Raw genomic sequence first — 22,556 nt, forward strand, 5'->3', positions numbered from 1 at the left:
TGTTGAATATGTACGTTAGAAGAAGAAGAAGAAGTAGTAATAATAATATACTGCAGGGGTCGGCAAATAAGTTTTGTATCGGAGCAATATTTTCAACCGTTAGATGGTTGGTGAGAATATAAACCATAATATTGACCTGCATAAACGTGTTTGGTTAGCTCTGTCAGTAAAGTGCAGGACTCACAACCCAAGGGTTCAGGGTTTTATCTCCCCTTGGGACAATTTTTTTTTCTCTCTTCAACAAACTGCATGATTCTGCAGCGAATGTTTCTCAGATCACAGCATGTGCTGCACTGCTTTTGTTTCGGTGTTTGATCCACATCCATCAACCTACGGACACTTTTTCCCCAGTGTCTCCAGGCAGAGGACATTTAGGGGAATCATGTTTTCTGACGGCTCTTTCAGGGGTGTGTCAAGCAGGCTACAGACTCTTTTAATGTCATTCAGTTTTTCAAAAAAGCTCACTTCAACTCCAGTACTGCATTACAGTAAGCAAGCTTCTCGCGCTTTTATTTTGTAGGCAAAACCACTAAAGAGGAAGTGATTATGTGAGTAACTGTTGCTACCATGATTGAGATCTATTTCAGCACCGCTTTCAAAGTATTTATTGATTTATATTTTTTGCCGCTATCAAAGCACTGTAATCTGGCAGCGGGCCAGATATTATTGTTGGTGGGCAGTGTTGGCGAGAATCCATAATCACAGAGAAAAAATGTGTTTCCTTTTTCAATGTTTGTATAAACTTTATCTAATGTGTGGTTTATAATGGACTGTGGTGCAGAAACAGTAACAGCGTTTCACACTCTTGGTTTATATTTTCCATGTTATCTGTCTGTGGCCAAGTCACAATAACATATGGTTTTACTGAATAATTAAGTAAATATAATTTAACTTAATGAATCTACCTAAACAAACCTCATTTCTTGACTGGCCGCTCTGCTGTCTCAGAAGAGACACCTTTTGTGCTGTGTCAGCCACCGTAGCTGTCCTACTCTCTTTGAAAGGTTAGGGGGCAGTGGTAGACTGGACAGGTGGTTGCAATTCACAACCCTCACCACTAGATGCCACTAAATCTTACACACTGAACCTTTAAGGGGAAAAAATGGATGAAACTTCAGGAAGAGCAATATATATCATTTGTCTAAAATAGCACAACATAGTGAAATTAAAGGATGGACAATTGTGATTATAGAATTATAAACAGATTTTTACAGTATATAAGGAATTGATCCAGACGGACTTTGAGCAACCTCATGTCACCAAACAGACCTGGGCCACATGACCTCTTCATGACAGACTACACAAACACACAAGAGGCAAAACTCAAACACACAGGTAGGAGAAAGAAACAGAAACACAAGGGAGAGAGAAAAGAGGAGAGACCGAATCACAACACCTGTGCAGGGCTTCACCTGGCTCTGCATCAGCCCGTCTTATTGTCCATTTAATACAAACAACCTTTACTGTGTTAGATTCCTTGATTTATACTGAACTCTCTCCGTCTCTTATTCTGCTACCCCAAGTCGTCACATATGGACGCTTGGACCTGTTGGCGGTTGGCATCAGTTTGTAACGCACTGTGAAGCCCCTTTAGTGTCATTTATGAACACTAAAATTAGGCCTTGTAGTAATAACAGAAAACAGGCTGTATGAATTGATGGGTTGTTTGTTTCGTGTGTGAAACAGAAAGTCAACATTGATTCTTTTTAGTAATGTTTTGTAACTTATGTTAAGTAACGTACTGATTTTACCACAAACCATGACCTTTTCCTAAACTTCACCAAGTAATTTTGGTGCCTAAAACTAACTAAATTGCGACGTTTCACAACGTCAACCACTAGTTTTATTTTGAAATTCTAGCCAGACATTGCCTAAACATGCGAATACCACACTAAAAGGTACCCAGGGCATTAAAAAGCTGCAGCAAGAGGTCTTGACCAAGCATCCATATGTGACGAGCTGGGATAGGAATGTGTTGGATTCTTTGTAGCACACCCAACAACCCCAATTTCTATAAGCCCTCTTCACTCTCTCATCTTGCAAATTTCCAAAGAAATGTTATGTGCACCACCGAAGCCCTCATCTGCCTCCCATATTTACTGTCTTTGGTCCCATTTTCATCCATTTTCCTTTTTCTTTGTTTTACCTTTTGCCTCCTCAAAATCCACAAACCAAACTCAACTTTTTGGCCCCTTCCACTCGAAAATAAAAATGTTTCTTCTCTCGGATGTTCAAGCTTCACCGTGGAGAATGATTAAGTTTGACACTAGAAATCTGTTTTCACGTTGATCTGCTGTGCTTACCTTACTAAACCTCAGGGATGAGTACACACAAGATTACTTTTCGACGTCACATTAAAGCCAGTTGTGGAAACTTAAAGCCTGCAGTGGGAGACATCTTGTGTCCAGCACCAACTAAATGAGATATATTCAGAGATTCTGGATTTTTCAATAAGACTGAAGGAGCAGATTTATTTTAAGTAGTTTATTATATAGTTGTTTGGTCGAAAACCCAAATCAGACGATAATTATTATTCCGAGCAGAATATTTTGACATATCCCAGAATTTGCCTGGAGGGTATTTTTAAAAAATAAGCAATTATATAAAATCTTTCTGACTGCCGCAAACGTCCTCCTTCCATGTTTTCTCTGTTAACAGTGTTTAATGTTTTTTCAGGGTCCCAGAATTTGCAAATATGCCGCTGGCCAAGAAAAACTGTAGGCTAAACTTTGATATGGAATGTACTTTTTAGCATCTGAAATATTGATAATGTCATAAGCCTTTTAGCAAGAAACTGAAGAAAACTGCACTAAAGGGAAGACATGTGGTGTTTGTGTGCCTGCTGATTGTTTTTCCCTGTATCATGTTGCACTTACGCAAATGTATGAAACTGTCCTGTGCAGGAAAACTTCAATTTAAAGTTGCAGTGAGTTGTCAGTGATTGTTCTTACACACTTTTGTGTTTGTACAAAGTTAATTTCAAAACCAAATTCTTTAGCTTTCTGGAGCTTTTGACTGTATGTACCACACGGTCTTCATCTGTGAGTCTTCTGGCATACAAGCTCAGCAGCTGTTATGATCTTTTAGGTCCACAGGACTTCTCATCTGTTTAAAAGTTAAGCATGAAAGTTAATTCTTTACTTTGGAAATTTGACAAAACAGACCCAACTCAAGGTCCAGCTTTCCACACTTTTGCGCATGTTTTTATTTTTCAGCCAACACACAAGACTCCACAACAACTCAGGAAACTGTAATCTGTGTAATGTGGTTGAGAGCTTTACAAAAAGCTGAGTTGGGATTGTGTTGTCAACAAAGCAACAGCCTTCTTCACTGTCTCTGGTACCCTGAGAGGTTTTAGAAGAGAAAATAAAAAAGTATTTCAGTGAATAAAACATGATGCAAAGAAACTAAAGAGAAATTTAAAATCAATTTGTTTTCATATGATTGGGTGACATACTGTAGATTTGCCTGGTGAGCCACAGCATGTCCTGTCCTGTTTACTACCCTGAACCAGAAGCAGGTCTCCTCCCAACAGGCTCAGCCTCAGGCCCAGCTCGTGCTGCCTTCACTGTACGTGGGAGGAACTGAATACACTGTGAGAAGAAACAAACAGAGAGAGAAGTTGTTGGGTCATGTGACTTGTTGAAACTTGTATCAGTGCCTCAAGATAGAAGGACTGAAGATGTTAAGGCCTCTGCACACATGCACGCCTGTGAGTAATACATTTTCAGGTTAGACGGTGTGTTATGTAATAAAAAGATAATTAAAACCACACCTCCAGAGTTTCATTCTTGACAGCTCATTAAACATTTTTAAGATGGTATTTACTCTCTGAAAAGCGATTATGATAGATAGAAAGCATCATTTACTACCAAACAGCTGAGGTGAAAAGTATTTTAAAGCAGAATCACAGAAAAGCTAAGATGTCATTCAGTTAAAATTGTTTAAAAAAGTAAAAGAAATATAAAAAGATCATGTTAGAAAATGTGACATGTTACATGACCAAAGGATCAATATCAAATCAGGATATACCAGTATAGATAAAAGCCCAAAACAAGACCAATGAAGAAACAGGTTGACAGAAACCTATCAATGCAGTTATGTTTATAAATGCACAATTCCACCAGGAACATGGACTGATTAAACATTAGGGATGATGAAAAAAAAACATTCATGTAAATGTAATGACTATGACAGAATAATTTAACATTCAGATTCACTATATCCTTATTTATTGGACTTGTGATTTAGTAAGTCAAAACCATAATCTCAGTAACGTCAAGTCAAAATTATACAATTTAAAAGGAAGGTGTAGGAAATCATTAATTCTTTTTATACGATTTTAATTCAAGTTTAAGTTTGATTTAGTAACTGAATATCATTTCAGCATTTTTCTCTTTTGCTCGTGTTGTCAGAAACAAACTGATTGCAGTTCGTGATTACTTATTGTATCTGTGGTGGTGGAAGAGGGTGCCTTACCGGGATTCTGTTTATTATATTATGTTGTACATGCACATATTGATGTATGCATTTTTTTTTATGTAAAGCACATTGAGTTTACTTGTAATGAAATGTCCTATACAAGGCAAATATAATTGCCTTGCCATTAGTATGACTTATTAAATTGACTGTGACATACAAGTCAAAATGTTTGTGTATATTTTCTTCAAAATAAGTCATAATTTTAGGAGAGCTTAATCATTATTACTGGATAGAATGATAATATTGTGAAATAATAACTTTAATATAATAACTATATAGCATTTGTATTTAAATAACTGTATATAGGCTTTTGTTTTATTTCATTTTATTTCAAATGTTACCATATTTTAACACAAATTTAAGTATCTGTTAAAGTTCTTTGTGTGTATCATGAAGGGTCTACACAATTTTATTTCCTTATACAACCTTGTGTTGTAAAATGACAAATAAACAACCTTCTAACCTTCTAAATAATAAGAATTTTAACAGAATTGTAATACTATAAATTCCTTTAATTTATATATTTTCTTCTCTAGTTGCCTATTTTATCTAAATGGGCTGAATGTTTTGTTGTTTCATGGTTTATAAATGATAAATAAGTTTGGGTTTTTTGTTGTTGTCAATAAAGGTATGGTTTTGTTAGTACGTTGTTTGTATTTCCCCACCGTCCAAGGGGCCATGAACGCAGCGCGCCCTGAACGCAGCGCAGCGCGGCGCTCCGCTGCCATGTTGTTGTGTTATTTTCAGGGGCAGAGTTTCCAGCTGTCGCTGTCTGCGGACTCAGCGGTCTCTGAGGAGGAGGGGGCACTGCTTTACTTACGTTATCTGGAATACAACTGAACTTCAAGTCGGTGTAAAAGTTATCGGACAACGAGAGGAGCTGTCGAGGTATGTACGTTAGTTTCTTTCTGATTTAAAAGTTGATGTTCTGTCACACTTGGTGCTACTTTCTCCCCCATTCATGCTAACGGTAACGCTAGCTGGTTAACTCACACCCAGCCCATAAAAACATCTCTTCGTCTTTCATAAGATCTTAAACTGGGAGATAAGACAGACAACTGTGTGTGTATTAGTGTCAAACATGAGCACGCAGAGTTAAATTAGCTTCAGCTCATGTAGAAACACATGAGTTTTGGAAGCTAACTTCTGTGCTAGCTGGCTAACGCTGCCACCACTTTGCCAAACTTGGTGCGATGACTTAAAAAAGTAAATGTGGGAACTTTTAATTGTTTTGCGGGAAAGGAGTGGAGTGGAGAAAGGAGACATAAATTCCAGGTGACTTTTCGTGGCTCTCCTGTGTGTTTGGTCTTTTAAGCTTGTGGGATAAAAGTCTGTGTGGGTTATTTATTTATAAGGCACATCAGGGCGGACCGAGAACGCACCACCGATCAAGTGTTCCACAGCTTATATAAAGTTAGCTTGATTAATTAATTATAAGTACTTTTTAAAGTTGTAAAACAGTTTAGGACGTGCCTGGGTGTACTCCACGCACTTGTACCTCACTGTGCAGTGATCCTGTCATTTACTAGAGGATCTGACTCTTGTTATAACAGCACTTGTGGAAGTGAATGTGATCCTGTCTGCTGGTGAAACTTTTTCTACCACAAAAAAAGGGGAAGTTTGCCTTGACTTTTCTTTCCTTAAGTCAAGTTTGCAAAGGAGTTAGATACACTAGTTTAAAGATTTTCAGTAGACTTGTATTTGTGCCTCTATGTCAAGGTTATGGCTCATTCACATGTAGTGTACCATGTTGGTTTTAAGCCTATTATCCATTTACATCCACTTACTTGCTTCTTAGTTTAAGAAAGGAATTCCTAACCCTTTGCACAGTTTGTAGACTTGTTGTCAAACCACTAGTTGTGCTGTGAGTTTCAAAATAGGTAGTCAGTCTTACATTTTGTTTCCTTTCAGGTCTGCAACTGATTGTTGTCATTGTAGATTAATCTAATGGCATTAAACTGATTAATCGCTCAGTCTATCAATCAGCAAAAAATGCCTATCACAGTGTTAAGGAGTCCAAGGTGGTGTCTGTAAATATCAAAACACAAATATTTAATATAAAACAACAGAAACCAGTACATTTTGAGAAGCAGGAAACCAGATGTTTCCGTAGTCACATTTACTTAGAAGTGGGATTTTCATTGTAAATTGAATATTGATTGTTTTCACTTTAAGTAAGTAAGAAAAACACACACTGTTGGGAGGAGACCTGCATCTGGTTCAGGGTAGTACATACAAAGTACATAGGTGAATACTATATTTATGTTTAGCACCAAGTAACCAAATTAAATTCCTTGTATTGTGTAAACCTGCTTGGCAATAAAGCTTATTCAGACTACTCTTCCTGGGGTCCTATTTGAGTTATCAAAAAAGTTATGACAGATCAATTACAGTGAGTAAACTCACGTACTGAGCCTGATGTGTATTTAATTTAAATTACTTGCTTAACAAAACATTGCAGCCCCTGAGCAGTGATGCGTCTCTGACATGTGAGTAGAGGAGAAAGTGTGAAGAGCGATTTTCACGATCCGAAACTGGAGCTGAATGATCTACTTTCCGGTGACGGGCGCCCAGTTTGATTAATTACAAATTATGGATCAAGAAAAAAAACCTGCTCGCGTGTGTCCTTCAGCTGAAGCTCAGTCATAAATACAGTGTTTGCTTCTACAGAGCCTTTTGATGGCTCGTGGTGGCGACAGTTCTGGAATAGGATATGGAAACATAATGGATTAAACCCGGGGTTGAATTTGTTATATAATGTTCAATATAATGTCATGGCGTAGTCGTGGTTTTAGACTGAGCACCTCTGCAGGAAGAAAAGGTTAAAGGAAATGGGGGGGTGTTGAGATAAGATCTTGGTATAAAATGTATTTCCGTCATCAGATTTGTCAGCAAGTGTTTGGGCTTTGTAATGAGATGGTGTCCCACGTAACGGGTAATGCAGCTCTGCAGTGACATACTACACCTGGTTATGGGGGAAGTTGGTTTGGAGGTTTAATGTTGGTGTTTTAAGTGTTTAGTGTTGCAGTTTGAGTTTCTGGCTTAGAGACTTTTCAACAGAATACTTGGCTCATGGTTGTTAGGATACCTGTGACCTTCTTGATAATGAGATTTAAATGCCATCCTGTTTTATATGAAGCATCAAATCTTATTGTTCTTGAAATCCAGCTGAATTGTATTAATATCACAAGGGCTGCAACTAGGGATACTTTTCATTATTAATTACTGACTTTATTTACTTGTTGTAGGGCTGGACAATAAAACAAAAACAATAATTATCGCGATGTAATTTTTTTCTATAACAAATGTTCAATAAATGTTTGATTTTATCCACTTGAATCATAAACAAATTAGGACTTTATTATTTTATTAAGATCTTTATTTGTTGAGGAAAAAGGACTGAAAAAAGCTTTTACTTAATTTTACTTGCATATTAAAGATTTTATCATAATTGTTTTGAATGTTCTACCTTGGATTTGTAAAGCAATCCAAGGTAGAACATTCTAGGACTGGACAATTAAACAATAACAATAATTTTCACAATATACTATTTCTCAATAGCAATATAACAAATGTTCAATAAATGTTTGATTTAATAAATGTAAATCACAAATTAATAAAAACTTAATTTTTCTATTAAGATATTTTGTTGAGGAAAAGGGACTGGGGAAAAAAAAGCTTTTACTTAATTTTACTCGTGCATATTTGTTGAAAAAAATCCACTGTTTGTTCTGACCATAATGAAGAGTTTAAACCACAATTAACCATCAGGTTTCTTCAACTTCCACTCAGAAGCAACCATTAAACTCGAAAGAAATTACGATTTGATAATTACTGTGATAATTATCGATATCGAAAGATGAAACTTTTTATTGTGAGAAAAGTTTTGGCCATATCGCCCAGTCCTAACTTGTTGTGGTTGTTTTTTTCCAATTAACTGGCCGTACAATTAAACAAAGTGCCAGTCACACTTCCCAAAACCCAAGGTGACATCTTTACATAGCTATTTTTTAATTTAACAAACAATACAAAACCCAAAGATATTCAGTTTACTATTAAGGTTGTGTTTCACGAATCAAATCGGTACAAAATTGCCAAGATCCGGAGAATTGTGCGTCTGGGTTCTGCTCCTCTGTTCCTAATTTTCTGCATATTTCAGCTCCTGACTGAACTGCAGTGAGCATTTTACACTCCATCAAAGTGTCTCTTATCTGCCAGGAGCTGCTACGCCGACCTAACGTCACCTCATTTGTTATGTGAACAAAGCATGAAGAAGAGAGTTCTTCTGTTTCCAGTCCTGGACCATGGCGGACCGCAGCAAACGCTCCAAAGTTTGGCTTAGCTTCACTAAAACAGAGATGCAACAAAATGCAGCAGCTGCAGTAAGGAGGGTTGGTGCGAGGCAGGAAGCAGCTCCAACATGACGAAGCTTTTACTTCAACACGGCGTGAATCTGAAGGAACGCTTCACCGTGTTCAACGTGTCGCGCTCTCCCAGCTACAGTGACGCCCCAGATCCAGCTAACGCTAACAGTAGCAACGTCTCAGGTACAAAACACCTTTTATACTGAAGGGAAAGCAGTGATGGCTACAAATGATTCAATAGATATTTCTCTTAGAGACGAGTCCCCAGAGACGCCCCTCTAGGACAGAGACTCCTTTCACTTTAGCCATGAAGGGGGAGATGAGCGAGGAAGCTCTGTAGGGGTTGGAACCAGAGCTGAGATTAAAAACTAACTGGATCAATAAGTAGAATCAGTTGAAACAATACCTAACCCAATTTACAATGACACAAAATCGCAATAAGGAGAAGGTTTTTAATTGAGCTGCCAGCAAATATTCAATCACATAAAACAGAAGCTTTGTAGCGAAATCATTCTGAATGATACCAACTGATCTAAACCCGAACTGATGTCTCAAAATTTAGTTTTTAAAGTGTCCTGTGCACTGCAGCAGGTCTTCTGGGTATTTCCACATTGTAGTTCCAGAGAGAACGGAAGGTTTACCAGCAGCTTAGGAAATATAGAGCTAACAGGGAACCTCCGGTTCTTGATTTCCAGGAAAGGAAACTGTCACTTTCCATTTCCAGTCCCTGACCAGAGCAGCTTGTAAAGTCAAAGAGGGATTCATCACCTTAATCTGTCGGAGTGAGTTTCCTACTGGCAAGTAAGTCGTCCACCTTTTTGCGTCTTTAAAGCGGTTAAACTAGTTCTGCCGGAGCAAAGGAGGGCAAGGTTGAGGGAAATGAGCTACCTGACAGGTGATCACCTCCCTCCCCCCCCACACCTCCCGCCCTTTCACTCTGCAAGCACAGGATTGTCTGGTCGGCCTTCTTGTGTCATCCAACACCCAGCTAATCCTATACGTCTCTGTTTATAAATGGATGCAGATTAGAAGCATGAGAATAGCAGGTTACTTCCTCTGAGACACGTCAAGTAGTTCACAGGTAAACAAACAGATCACCTGTGAATGAGGAGAGCTTGATGTGACGCACTAGAGCTGGCATGCAGATTGGTGTTTTATCGAAATAGGTACTGCTGATATGGATATATGTCGCTTTTAGGGCCGGGCGATACGGCTTATAAATAATATTTCAATATTTTAAGGCTACGATATATATACTGTGTCAATATCTTCTTCAAAATAATATAACATATATAATGTTAATGTCTGAGACTGTGGGCCTCCCCTCTAACGATGCTTGGGAAAAGGCGCACCCTCACCCCGTCTTAGTTTACTAGCTTAGTTTTGAGTTCCTGGATGCCAATGGGATCATAATTATGTTATTTTATCCCACTGACACTCAATAATTGAGCCAAAATAGCCTATAGTCTGTTGAGAGGGGGAAAAGCAGCCTGGGGAGCAATCTCCCCGAGGAAATCAGGTCTGCTGAATCAGCTCTTTTAAATCCCTTGTTCAGACATACTTCTATCGAACATCCTTCCCTGATTTTACACGAGTTAGTATTATAAGTATAATTTAGGAAATTCCTTTTATTTGTCAAATGTTTTTTGTTTTACCTGCCTTTATGTTTTATCTAGTTGAAATTATTTTTAATAAATTATTTTATGTCTTGTATTTGAGTCTTGTAAAGCAGTTTGTAATGTTGTCACACATGTAAGCATATCTATGTGATGTCCTTTTTAAAACTAATGTAGGGCTAATATTGTTTCACTCCCATTCACTGAGCCTCCATTGAAATCGTTTGGGCTCCCTGGGGAGGCCCGCCTTCCACTTAGAAAACCTCTGTAATTTACTATTACATAAAATTATAATGCATATTGTTACATTATATAATATATTGACATTGTACTAACAGTATACTATTAAATAAACAATATACTTTTTATTTAATATTATTATACTAATGTATTCATTTTGAGTAGTTCCTCCTGCAGGTTGTGGATAGAGTCTGTGCAGAGGATAGATGTAGATCTGTTTTACTAAGTTATTGTTAAGCAATCTTGTTTACATTAGTTGTGGCGTGGGTGGTGTGGGTGCATCGAGTATCCGTCCCTGGTTCAAAAACCTGCAAGTCCCACATGCCGCAAGCCACAATGCACCAATCGCAGCAGAGTTTTTGTTTAAAATGTCAAAAAATCAGTCATTTTGGACTGGTCGCCGAAGACAACTTTGTTTCTTCTTATGCTAATAACTTTTTGTTGAGAAATACACATTTCAAAATGTCAGTAGTTTGTGTGTGTGTGTGTGTGTGTGTGTGTGTTGATAATCAAGCAAGTAGACTCATGAAACCATTTGTTCCATTGTATGGCAAATTGCAATATTGTCCATGATAATCGCAATATGACTTTTTCTCGTTATCAAAGGATGAAGCCTCCTTGTATTCTGTTGTGCTCCTGTTTTGACACTTTGTGCTGTTAAAACAATGCAGTTTAAACAAAAATACATTTAATATTTTCCAGAAAAGTGATCAAATATCCACAATATCTATATGGTAATTGCACCCATATATTGATTTAGTAGCCTGTTTCATTGGCTTTGGAGTGACCACTGGAAAAAAAGCATTATTTATTATCTGACATTCAATTATTCATAGACTCACCACATCATCATTTCAACTATAAAACACACAATACTTAGCTTTAATCCCATAAACTTCAAATGTAGTTGCTGTCATCTTGTGGTACTTGTTCAATATTATTTTTTGTAGTTTTATGCATTTTTCATTCTGCACTGTAGGCTGTTTTTAGATTTGTGCATTAGTAGCAATTGTTCTGTAGTATATTTTGCAGAGGGTTGTAGTTTATTTCTGATCTGCCTCCAAATGTTCGACCGGCTGTTATCTTAGTCTGGAACTGAAGTTAACTCAGTGGTGGTGAATCACTTTGGGGAGTCTGTGACTGTGTGGGAGAGCGTGTCTCCTGCATGTAAACGCTTTTAATGCCAAAATAAATAGCTAAAATGTGCATTGAATAACTCATGTTATTTCCTGTTTGCTTTTGCTTCAAAAGTATAGAAAATAGCTGTTATTCCCCACAAAATTTGCCACAAAGCCATGCTGCTCCATAATAGAACTAAGTAACCGTCTCTTCCCCTAGCTCACTCAGTGCACCTCAGAGAGGATTATAACGGCATCAAGGTGACCATGCTGGACACCTTGAAGGATGATGAATATGGCTGGGAGGTCATAGGGGACATCCTGATGGGGATATTTTACCAAGTTTCCTTTTTATCTTTGCCTTTGGGACATCAGGGACAATGAAATAATTTCCATAGCTCTAGAGAAGGAGTCTTCAGCCTTAAGTATCTTTAAGACTTCTTCTCTTACCTCTCTGAGGCAAAGATCAAAGCCGGTGTATAGATATAGCCGCAAGTGGCAATAATTGGGATCCATGCAAGTCTTAAAAAAATGCTACATTTGACATTTTCAGAGGAGAAAAACAGACACAGACGACTTAAGAGATTAAAGTAATGAAAGAATTTGGACTTTGAGATAATTGGGTAAAGGCAAACTTGATTTCACCTTGAGATCAGAGTGTGTCATTATATGTACCTGACTACTGAGTGACCTGTTCCCACCCACATGCGACATTTTGTGTTTCGAAGATTTAAAGTTTAAGCTGCACAAACAATTTTAGCTGGAGAAAAAAAAAATAGGAAGAAAGTGTCACAGGATCCAAATAAAATAGAGACCTTAGACTCACTATTATCTGAACATCCCTTATTGTCAGCAAGTGAGCTACTCATGAGAGGCTGTTTTCACACACCTTCTCACAAGTTAAGGTAGTGACGTCACACGTGCCAGACCCGGATAGTTTTCAGTTTAAACTTAAAACACTTACAACTGTCAAGATGTTGGTGAGAAGATTCTGAACAAAATCACACTTCATTCTGCTGGTTTTGGGTGTGTTGTCAATTAATTTGGTGGCATTTGATCCAAAACTGAGTTAAAAAGAAGATGTTGTTCATCAAGTTACAGCAAGATACTGAATATCACTGCAGACTAGGGTGACCAGACGTCCCGAAAAATCCGGGACAGTCCCAAATTACAAGCAGTTGTCCCGACCCCTTTCCGGTTTGTCCCGAAAATTAGACCTAACATGAGTTTTGATTATAGCCTAATTACACATTAAATACTGATTGTTGTATACTTCTCTCGCTCCAGCAGGGGTTGCAGGTTATCTGTACATTGTGTCAACAGCGTTGTTATAGCCACAAAGTAACACTCGTCGTTTTGTTTTCTTGTGGTTGGTGGAAGTTACAGTGTAGCTTCAGGCAGCCACGGCATGGGGGAGAGATCTGACACGCGTGTTGCGCAGACAGATGTGACACTGCACTGATGACATGAATAAAATAAATACAAAAATTAGGTAAAATGTCATGACTTACCTACATATCCACAGCAGTGTTTTTCCTAATAACAGACTTCATGAACAAAAACAATTAAATTAGCGTTGTGTTTTGATTGTCACGTGTGTTAATGTTCATTGACACTCAATGTACCGGTAGCCACGCTCTAAAGACACGTTGAAACACTTGATATCAGCCATCTGGAGAACGACTCTGTCGAGTTTGGTAGCGTTTCAAGAAAGACTTGTGGAGATATAGATGTTAATTGAATTAGCATATTCTGAAAAATATAGAATTACTGACTTCTGAATTGACCACAGGTTGCAGTGAGGCAAACATTTGTCACATATCAGTGGATGTGCTGAAAAAAGTTCTAGGATGTACGGGTGATTTTCTTCTTTCTTTCTTGTTTTTTTTAAAGTTTGGAATGAGACATGTCTAGAAATGTACATTTCTTGTAAGAAGCCATGCCCACTTTGCGAAATCATTACCAAATTTTTACATCAACTGAGTAGTGACCTGAGATCGTACAAACCGAATTCCGTAGGAATCCATCCAGCGAATTACGAGGTATAAACTTTTTGCAAGTGTAGCGCCCCCTAGTGGAAGAATATCCCAGGACTGCTTAGCGAAGCTTGGGCCAAGCATCTGAGCAGACGCCTCAATTGGCTTAAGCCAATTTTGATTTACGGGCATTTATGTAAAATTATACGTAAATACACAAAAGTAAAAATGTAGGAAAAAAACAGATTGACGTATTAAATTTCTTTTGATAAATATTGATCAGCGCAGTCCATAGATGATTCTGCCAAAGTTTCAGGTTGATTGGCGAAACCGCCTGGGACAAGTTCACAAAAATAGGTTTTAGAGAAAAATGATAAAACGTTGTATAATTTGACATTTTTAGAGCAGAAGACCTGATGCAGATGAATCCAGCTATTAAAATAATGAAAGAAGTTTGACTCTAAACAAAGCCGTTTTCGAGAAAATGCTAAAACGAATTTTGGTGAGTTTTTGTACAGCAGTTTTTGCTGCCTAAACACATTTAGTGGAAAGAAAGAGAGAGAATCATAATAAAAACAATAGAGCTCCAGCAGCTTCGCTTCTTGGATCCCTAAATACACTCATTGGCCACTTTATTAGGTACACCTTGCTAGTAGCTGGTTGGACCCCCTTTTGCCTTCAGAACTGCCTTAATTCCTCGTGGCATACTTTCAACAAGGTGTTGGAAACATTCCTCAGAGACTTTGGTCCATATAGCCGTGATAGCATCACGCAGTAGCTGCAGATTTGTCGGCTGCAGATGGACGATGCGAATCTCCTGTTCCACCACATCCTTAAGGTGCTCTAGTGGGTTGAGATGTGGTGTCTTTGGAGGCCGTTGGAGTTCAGTGAACTCACTGTCATGTTTAAGAAACCAGTGATGATTTGAGCTTTGTGACATGGTGCTTTATCCTGCTGGAAGGAGCCGTCAGAAGATGGTACACTGTGGTCATAAAGGGATGGACGTGGTCGGCAACAATACTCAGGTAGGATGTCGCGTTTAAACGATGCTCACTTGGTACTAAGGGGCCCAAAGTGTGCCAAGAAAATATCCCCCACACCATTACACCACCACCAGCAGCCTGAACCGTTGATCCAAGGCAGGATGGATCCATGTTTTCATGCTGTTTACGCCTAATTCTGACTCTACCATCTGAATGTAGCAGCTGAAATCGAGACTCATCAGACCAGGCAACATTTTTCCAAACTTCTATTGGCTGACAGGAGAGACACCCTGTGTGGTCTTCTGCTGCTGTAGCCCATCTGCTTCATGGTTCGACATGTGCGTTCAGAGAAGGTATTCTGCATTCCTTGGTTGTAACGAGTGGTTATTTGAGTTACTGTTGGCTTTCTGTCATCTCAAACCAGTCTGCCCATTCTCCTCTGACCTCTGACATCAACAAGGCATTTTCGTCCACACAACTGCCGCTTACTGGATATTTTTTCTTCTTCGGACCATTCTCTATAAACCCTAGAGATGGTTGTGTGTGAAAACCCCAGTAGATCAGCAGTTTCTGAAATACTCAGACCAGCCCGTCTGGCACCAACAACCATACCACATTCAAAGTCACTTAAATCTCCTTTCTTCCCCGTTCTGACGCTCTGTTTAAACTTCAGCAAGTTGTCTCGACCACGTCTACATGCCTAAATGCATTGAGTTGCTGCCATGCGATTGGCTGATTGGCTATTTGTGTTAACAAGCAATTGAACAGGTGTATCTAAGAAAGTAGCCAGTGAGTGTGTTAATTTGGATTCATATGTTGTTGTTTTTTTCTGACTTTATGTGAACAAAATGTATAAATATCGTGGTTATAGTGATACATGCGTAGTAGACCTTTACGTCAGTGGAACCATACGATTAGCTGAAATGTTTCCCGCCGTGCTGTTAAAAGCAGAAGTTAGGCTTTCTAGCAGGATAATTGCCATCTGTGCCGTTATGGGCTTTGCCTATAGAGTATTGGTGTTTCTTAAAGTGGCGAGTCTCTAAAATGTCTGATTTATATACATGCAGCTTTGGCTGCTTTTAAAGCATTTTTACCTGTCTGCTGTAACAACAGTACAGCAGAGTCTACAAATGCTTTAGTCGTCACAGTTGTTACTATCATGCAGTTTAATACTTGGAATATCATTTTGATGCTAAAACAATTTCTGAACAATTTTGCGTAAGCCACATGCCGCTGGATATTTACTATATCGACGGAGCAGTAAAGTAACAGTACAAGACCTAAAAAGGACAGTAGTGTGTAAAGTCAGTATCTACTTTCAACATCTACGCTTCTCATTTTCATATCTGGCCACATACAACCCTTACTCAACTCACAGCTCACTTCTCCATTTCTCACATGACCTCAACGGAGCATTACACTTTTGTCGCTGTAGTTTGTCTCTCTGCTGTTTCGGTCCCCTCAAGCTCTGTTCCATACTGATGCTTTTACACACAGTCACACATGGAAGCTGCCCAGTAAAACCACAGTCCAATCCATTGGCCAGTGGACATCCTGCTGTTATATGAGCATGCTCACACAAGCACAATTACTACTGGTGGAGAGGTGGGCACACCAGGTCCATTTTTAAATCCATGTTCTGGGGATATTCTAGATTTTGCCGTTCCAAAGATGAAGCATAGTTTAGACGTGGCACTACAGCCGACCATTAAAAACTATCCAATGGTAAACGCACTCCAAAAACAGTTTCTGCCCCCTTTCTAGAGCCAGTGTTTGGTTTAGGTCTGCAGCAGATGATTCTTTTCATTGTTGATTAATCTGTGGATTATTTCCTCAGTTAGTCAATCAATAATTAGGTCTGAAATGTCTGAAAATGGTGAAAAACATAGAGGAGCAAGGAATTCACATTTGACAAGCTGGAATCAGTTTGCTATCCCTACGGCTTCAACACGCCACACAGACCAGCTACGGCAACCTCAAAGGGTCTAAACTCAACCTCCAAAATTTCACTAAGTCTAACATCTAATTTTATGTAGTACTGTATTTTCTTATGGTACCATCTTGATGAGCAGATAAATATGCATTTATAAATATGCAATATAGCAGCAAGTATTTTATTTACCAGTTTTTTTGCGGTAAAGCAATGATGCTGCTAGAATAAAACTCAAAGACTTACATGTGATGAAATATGACCCGTGAAGTGCAGTCTGTAAAAGTGTATAATTCAACTTTTCCCTTTGGTCTATGTTTAAAAAACAAAACAAAAAAAAAACTCTCGGCTCCGCGAAGAATACACAAGTTTCTTCGCGGAGTAGACAGAAGACGCGTCAAGCTGCACAAAGCAGATCAAACTGGGCAGGAAGTCAGACACAGAATGGCATAGAGAATCCGATCAATTTTCATACTCCCGATCATAAAATCAACAATAAACAGTTAAAACAGACAAATAACTATTTCTCTTCATAGCCTACTTAATCATACGTAGAAGAAGAACAAAAAGCAAGCACTGATTACCAAATCAAGAAAATGTTATTTATATTTTGCTTCTAGGAGATGATGCACTTTAAGGACTAGTCTTATTTTATGCAGAAATTCAGCACATCATGGATGTGAAAAGCGGTTGCTTATTTATTTAAATTTGAAAGTGCAATAAAAATATGTTGTCCCTAAAATCAATGAATAATCGTGATAAATGATCATGATCTCAAATATAGATCAAAATAATCGTGATTATCATTTTGGCCATAATCGTGGGATAAAACGGTATGAAAATTTCATATCATGATTATTGTGACCAAAATTATCACGGTTATCAGTATTATCACAGTATTGATACACACGCTGAAACCATTTCAATAAGTTTTATATTGAAAACAACAAATACAATTGCCATTTTGTTTGCATAAAAAATAAAATAACAAATACCTTTTGTAAACATATGAAAATGAAAGTGTGCATTATTAAGGTTTTATATTTTGTATTATATAGGTAATACAATGAGCCCGTGGACGATTACATGAAAACAAAAGTCTTTAGAAGACAGTGACTGTAAGTGCAATGAGCCCAAAAACTGACATAAATACAGAGCAGTCTGTAGCGTTTCTAGATCTGCTGGTTGGTTGACTGAACAGCGTAACGTGTTCTCATGTGCAGCGGACGAATAGACTCTGCAGACACACGACGCACACAGCAGCAGAACAACGTGTAGCGTTTTTACAAGAGCCTACATTTTTTTCTGGTGAATCGCCACAAAAATTTAGGATGGAAAATCATTTGTAAAAAAAAAAACTAAAGTCCCTTAGTAACTTCCATTGTAATATTCTGTAATATTTTTTCCTGTTTGTAAGTAACTTTTGATTCATGCAGCTGCAGAAGGTTCAAAGAGCTTCACCCACAGGAAGTAATGAATAAACATATTAACCCAAAGTCAGAAATCAAAGTTGCAGGCGAAGGAAATTAGATAACATTCTATGATGTCTCAGCCAATAGAAACACTTGTCTGGTGAAGTGGAAACGTGTAGCGACAGGAAATAACACATGACTACACCTGTCTAAAATTAGATTAAATAACTGTGACAGTAATATTTGTTTGAATGACTCAGCACGTCAGTCACAAATGATGTCTCTGAGCTCAGGACTGAATGGATAACGAACAGTTATTATTGTTCTCACAAATAAAAATTTTTCATTTTATTTAATATATTTTTTATTTTTTTATATTTATTTTTATTTAATTATTATTATTTGTATTTAATGTATTTAATTTTTTTACTTGGAAAAAAGTCACAAAATTAAATTTATTTCAATAATTTAAAGCTGAGGCTCTTATCTGTAAGTTTGGGTGTCATTTTGTGAAAATACTGGTAATCTGAAATATGAAATATTGACGTTATCATGAGCAGATACAGATGTTTGGTGTTTTTTGGTGTATTTAATCACTGGTGTCAAAAATAAACTAATCATAACTAATTCCCGCCCTACTTCTAGACCATTAGCATTTATTGGGCATGTCTGTGTTAAAAGGAAATCCAACATAATTTTAAGTGAACACAAGTGGTTTTCTTTTTTGAAGAAGTAGATAATACAGATTGAGAGCAACTAGTTGAGTTGGAGGTGTCAGAGTCACAACATCCTGACATCATTTCCTTGCCTTGAAGTGGAAGCACACATTTTAAAAATGGTTATTGGAAGGTCTGGTTATGGCAGGTGTTTCATTTGCAATATTTTTAATGGTCTGATTGGGCGGCAGGAGCTCGTTAGCTGGCCTGCTGCTCCTCTGAAGAGGAAATCTGCCTGAAGTCAGTTTCTCCAATCTGCAGTTTTATTGGTGCTCCCTCACCAACAGAGGGGGGAGGGTATGGTGAGGGAGGAAAAGTCCAGATTTGTTAGTACTATTAAACCCTGGAGGTTTTTGTGCTTTATTGATCTGATTTACAGACAAACTGCAGATAGATTATTTCAATGATTCATTTTCGCTTCGTTTAAGAAGCCCAAAAAGGAGAACAACAAACTCATGTGTGCACATTTTCACCTGAGGACTGCGGCTTACTTTGGCAACTTTAACTCAACAATCAATCAGGATTTCAGTTGCTACAGTTGCTGTTAGTGTTACCTTGTCTGTGGTCGGCTGGCAGAATCAATTTAATCAATGAATCGTTTCAGCCCTAGAATGAAGTCTTTACTGATTTTATACAAATTATCCACATTTCAGTGAAAGTGCTTATTATTTTTCTACGAATGTTTAAGAAGCGGCAGAAAATCAACATGATAGAAGGAAGATCAGCATGTTGTTTTCACTTGTGTTGTCCAGATCATTTATCACAGGCTAGTGCAAAAATTCAACATGCAAGCTGCTTTTTACAATGTGGACAAATTTTATACATTTCACTAACCAAAACAAGCAGCAAGCTAATACCATGTGATCCAGATCCAAAGGACTTAAAAAGGTATCTGCAGTTTCCAAACAGCAATCACGCGTGAAACGCGACGTTGCCACCATCAGCTTTTGTGAAATATGTTCTGGGAGTCAAAAAATGACAGATTTAACAGGTCCAAAAATAACCAAAATATACTTGGCACCAGTCTTTTACCTGTAAATCCTGGGTTTGATTATCCTCACGTTAGCACTGGCACAGAGTGTCATTGTAGACATGTGCAAGGTGATTAAAAGACTCACGATGACAGGACAGTATCTGAAACTTGATGTGCCAATAATAACATCACATATGTAGCTGTTGGCCCGTAGGCGTTTAGCCTGATTTCCTGTGTTGTTAGATTCTGTTTTGCAGTTTTAACTAAGCTTGTTGCAGGCTTAAATATCCTTAATCATACTGTTAATGTCCACTGCTGTGTAATTATCCCCATTTAAGTTTCATATTGAAGTTTAGAAAACGTGATTTTTGTAAGTGTTTTATTCTGTACGCGCTGTGATGCTTTTATTGTGAAGCACTTTTGCTAAATCAAAAAATCTATACTTACTTTCCTGTATTAAGCTAAAAATGAGACGTGGACTTAACATGCACACACATGGACTGTACTTATTGGACTGCATAAGGTATTTATACACAAGCAAGTGTATTACCTTTGCAGTACTTTGCAAACTGGGGACATGCTGACCGCCATTTACTGCAGGTAATACACTGACTATGGATAAGTAACGCAATTTGAAGACATGCATCCAGGCTCTGTCTCAAGTTTATATTCTGATATTCTGACTACAGCTTCTTCACACAGGCTGAATTTGTAGCCTCCAGATGTTTTCTCTGCTGTTTGGGGCATATAGCTGAATTAATTTAAAAATATTTATTTTCATGGTGTGTGCAACAACCCCCGGAGATAACCTTTTAAAAGCAGCGCAGGATGCAAAAGCCAACTCTCAGGTCGCAGCTTTGTGCTACCTGTTGGGGTTTATTTTCATTGGAAAGGCTCAAAGGTTGATCTGCAGCACACGCAGGCTTCAGCAGAATGAGGGAAACAGATGGAGGCTTGTTCAGAGCACATTCCTCAGAAACTCCGTCCTGTCAGTCTCGTTTTTCTTTTTTCTTTTTTTTATCTCTCACCAACAGTACACGCTGAGCTACGAGCGGTGCCACTTCAGGTTTTTCATGTGTATTTAAGTGTAAACCACAGACCAGGAAAACACTTCAGTCTGAGCAGCAATGCTGGCTGGTAAGTTTGACTGTTTACCGCTCACTGAGCCATTTTTCAGACTCAAATATGAGTGCTACGTGAGGATTGGCTCTGCGTTTAAAGTGGTAGAGATTTAGTTTTGACTGATATGGGTAGGTTTTTACTTACTTATATCTGTGCCACGGAGGTTTCCTTTAGAGGTTTGTAAGATTGGAAAAGTGTTTGAGCACGTAGTCTGGATCATGTGACAGTAAAACAGTATGCTGAAGTTTTAGGTGTAGTGGTTCCTAAGGTGGGGTGTGATCCACCTACTCATTGAAATGGACAGGACATTTAGGCTTATGCAGTGTCTTTTTATTGCGGATAAAAGATGGTGATAGACAGCAGGGATCCCTGTGAGCTTTCCAACAGTGGAGATGGCTTTGCCAGATGTGTGTCACTGTAAAGGAGAAGATGACTAAAAGATTTTCTGAACTGTGAAGAGTTAAGGGCCAGAATACTTCTAGGAGTAGTGGTAACCTCTGCCACTGACTAAAAGATCAGCACCCACGTGGCCTTCTTAAGTGAGCAGGAAGGCCTGTGGTGCCGCTGCTATATTTTCTGATACCTCTGTCTGTTTCTTTTTCTGACTTAAGAGTTCATCTTTGTACCTCTAGTCGATATACTTCCATCTTCCTGCCCATGCTTAGTGTAACACTGGATGAAACTTGCAAGTAGAAGCATATATTTACAAAGACTTAAGAGAATCAGAAGACGTGAAAGATCTCGTGGCTGCTGTTTTTGCACCCAGTTATTTTTCCTGGGAATACTCTGCACGCTTGAACTTGACTTGTCAGTTAGATAGATTGCCCTGGCTCGTACACTCAATCTGTCTGAACCTGTATATGTGATAATTAAACGCTCCTGGCCCCTGACAGTGAAGACAGAAGTGAGTTCAGGACAGAACACGTTCCCACACAAGCTCTTTCTAGATAACTTTATTCTTTTAATTCTTTTCCACAAACACCAGCAGCCGTAAATTTGCTTAGGACTAAAGTTTTTACAACGATAATGCGTCCAAAGTTCATTTATTTTGGCACCACAGCCTGTCTCAGTTTTGATCTTTGAACAGTTTCTTACCAATGTCGAGGTGCGTGACAGAGATGTGGTTCAACCTTCATGCAGTCACAGTTTGACGGCTGAGATTGGAATTTCCCAGTGTTTTTCTTTTAAAGGAATTCTTTTCTAAATCTAGACGTGAGGTTGGAGTTTTTGTGGTGACTGGGTGTTTCTTTATTTTGCTTTTGTCCTGTCATCCTTTGACAGTGACACTAGTTTGCATAAAATCTGGCAACAAAAACCAAAGAGCCTCCAGTGAAAACCAGCATGAGAACCACTCCAACAGAAATGGTTGTAACAACTTTCATTATTTGATAATCAATGAATTGTTATACATTTTATTTTGATAAATAACTTCCATTCCATTCTCTGGTTCCATCTTCTCCAATGTTTTCTCTCTTTTACATAATTGTAAATTAAATAACTTTTGGGATTCAGTCCGACAACAAGACATGTCAAGACGACACTTTGATAGAAAAAAAATAATTGACAGATTGATGATACAAATAAAAATTGTAGCCCTATACTTAACACGTGTCATACCAGCATT

At 38.2% G+C, this 22,556-nt stretch overlaps 1 protein-coding gene across 3 annotated transcripts in view; it reads left to right on the top strand.

Annotated features, from left to right (window-relative positions):
* Positions 1-5,204: 5,204 nt before the first annotated feature.
* Positions 5,205-22,556, top strand: part of plekhf2 (pleckstrin homology domain containing, family F (with FYVE domain) member 2) — a 52,957-nt gene continuing 35,605 nt past the window's right edge. The window contains exons 1-2 of one of the 3 annotated variants that reach the window (XM_038710386.1): positions 5,205-5,370; positions 9,542-9,647. Coding sequence is in view for 1 of the 3 variants with exons in the window: in XM_038710384.1 (XP_038566312.1) it covers positions 20,938-20,947 (10 nt within the window). In the remaining 2 variants the exon portion in view is untranslated. Of the gene's footprint in view, positions 5,371-9,541; positions 9,648-20,773; positions 20,948-22,556 lie in introns of those variants that run through there. The other 2 variants (XM_038710385.1, XM_038710384.1) reach the window with 2 other exon arrangements.

The sequence above is a fragment of the Micropterus salmoides genome, unplaced genomic scaffold (genome assembly GCF_014851395.1).
Source record: "Micropterus salmoides isolate LMB-PRFRI ecotype aquatic unplaced genomic scaffold, ASM1485139v1 Ms_hic_scaffold_11, whole genome shotgun sequence".
In the NCBI taxonomy this organism is placed as follows: Eukaryota; Metazoa; Chordata; class Actinopteri; order Centrarchiformes; family Centrarchidae; genus Micropterus; species Micropterus salmoides.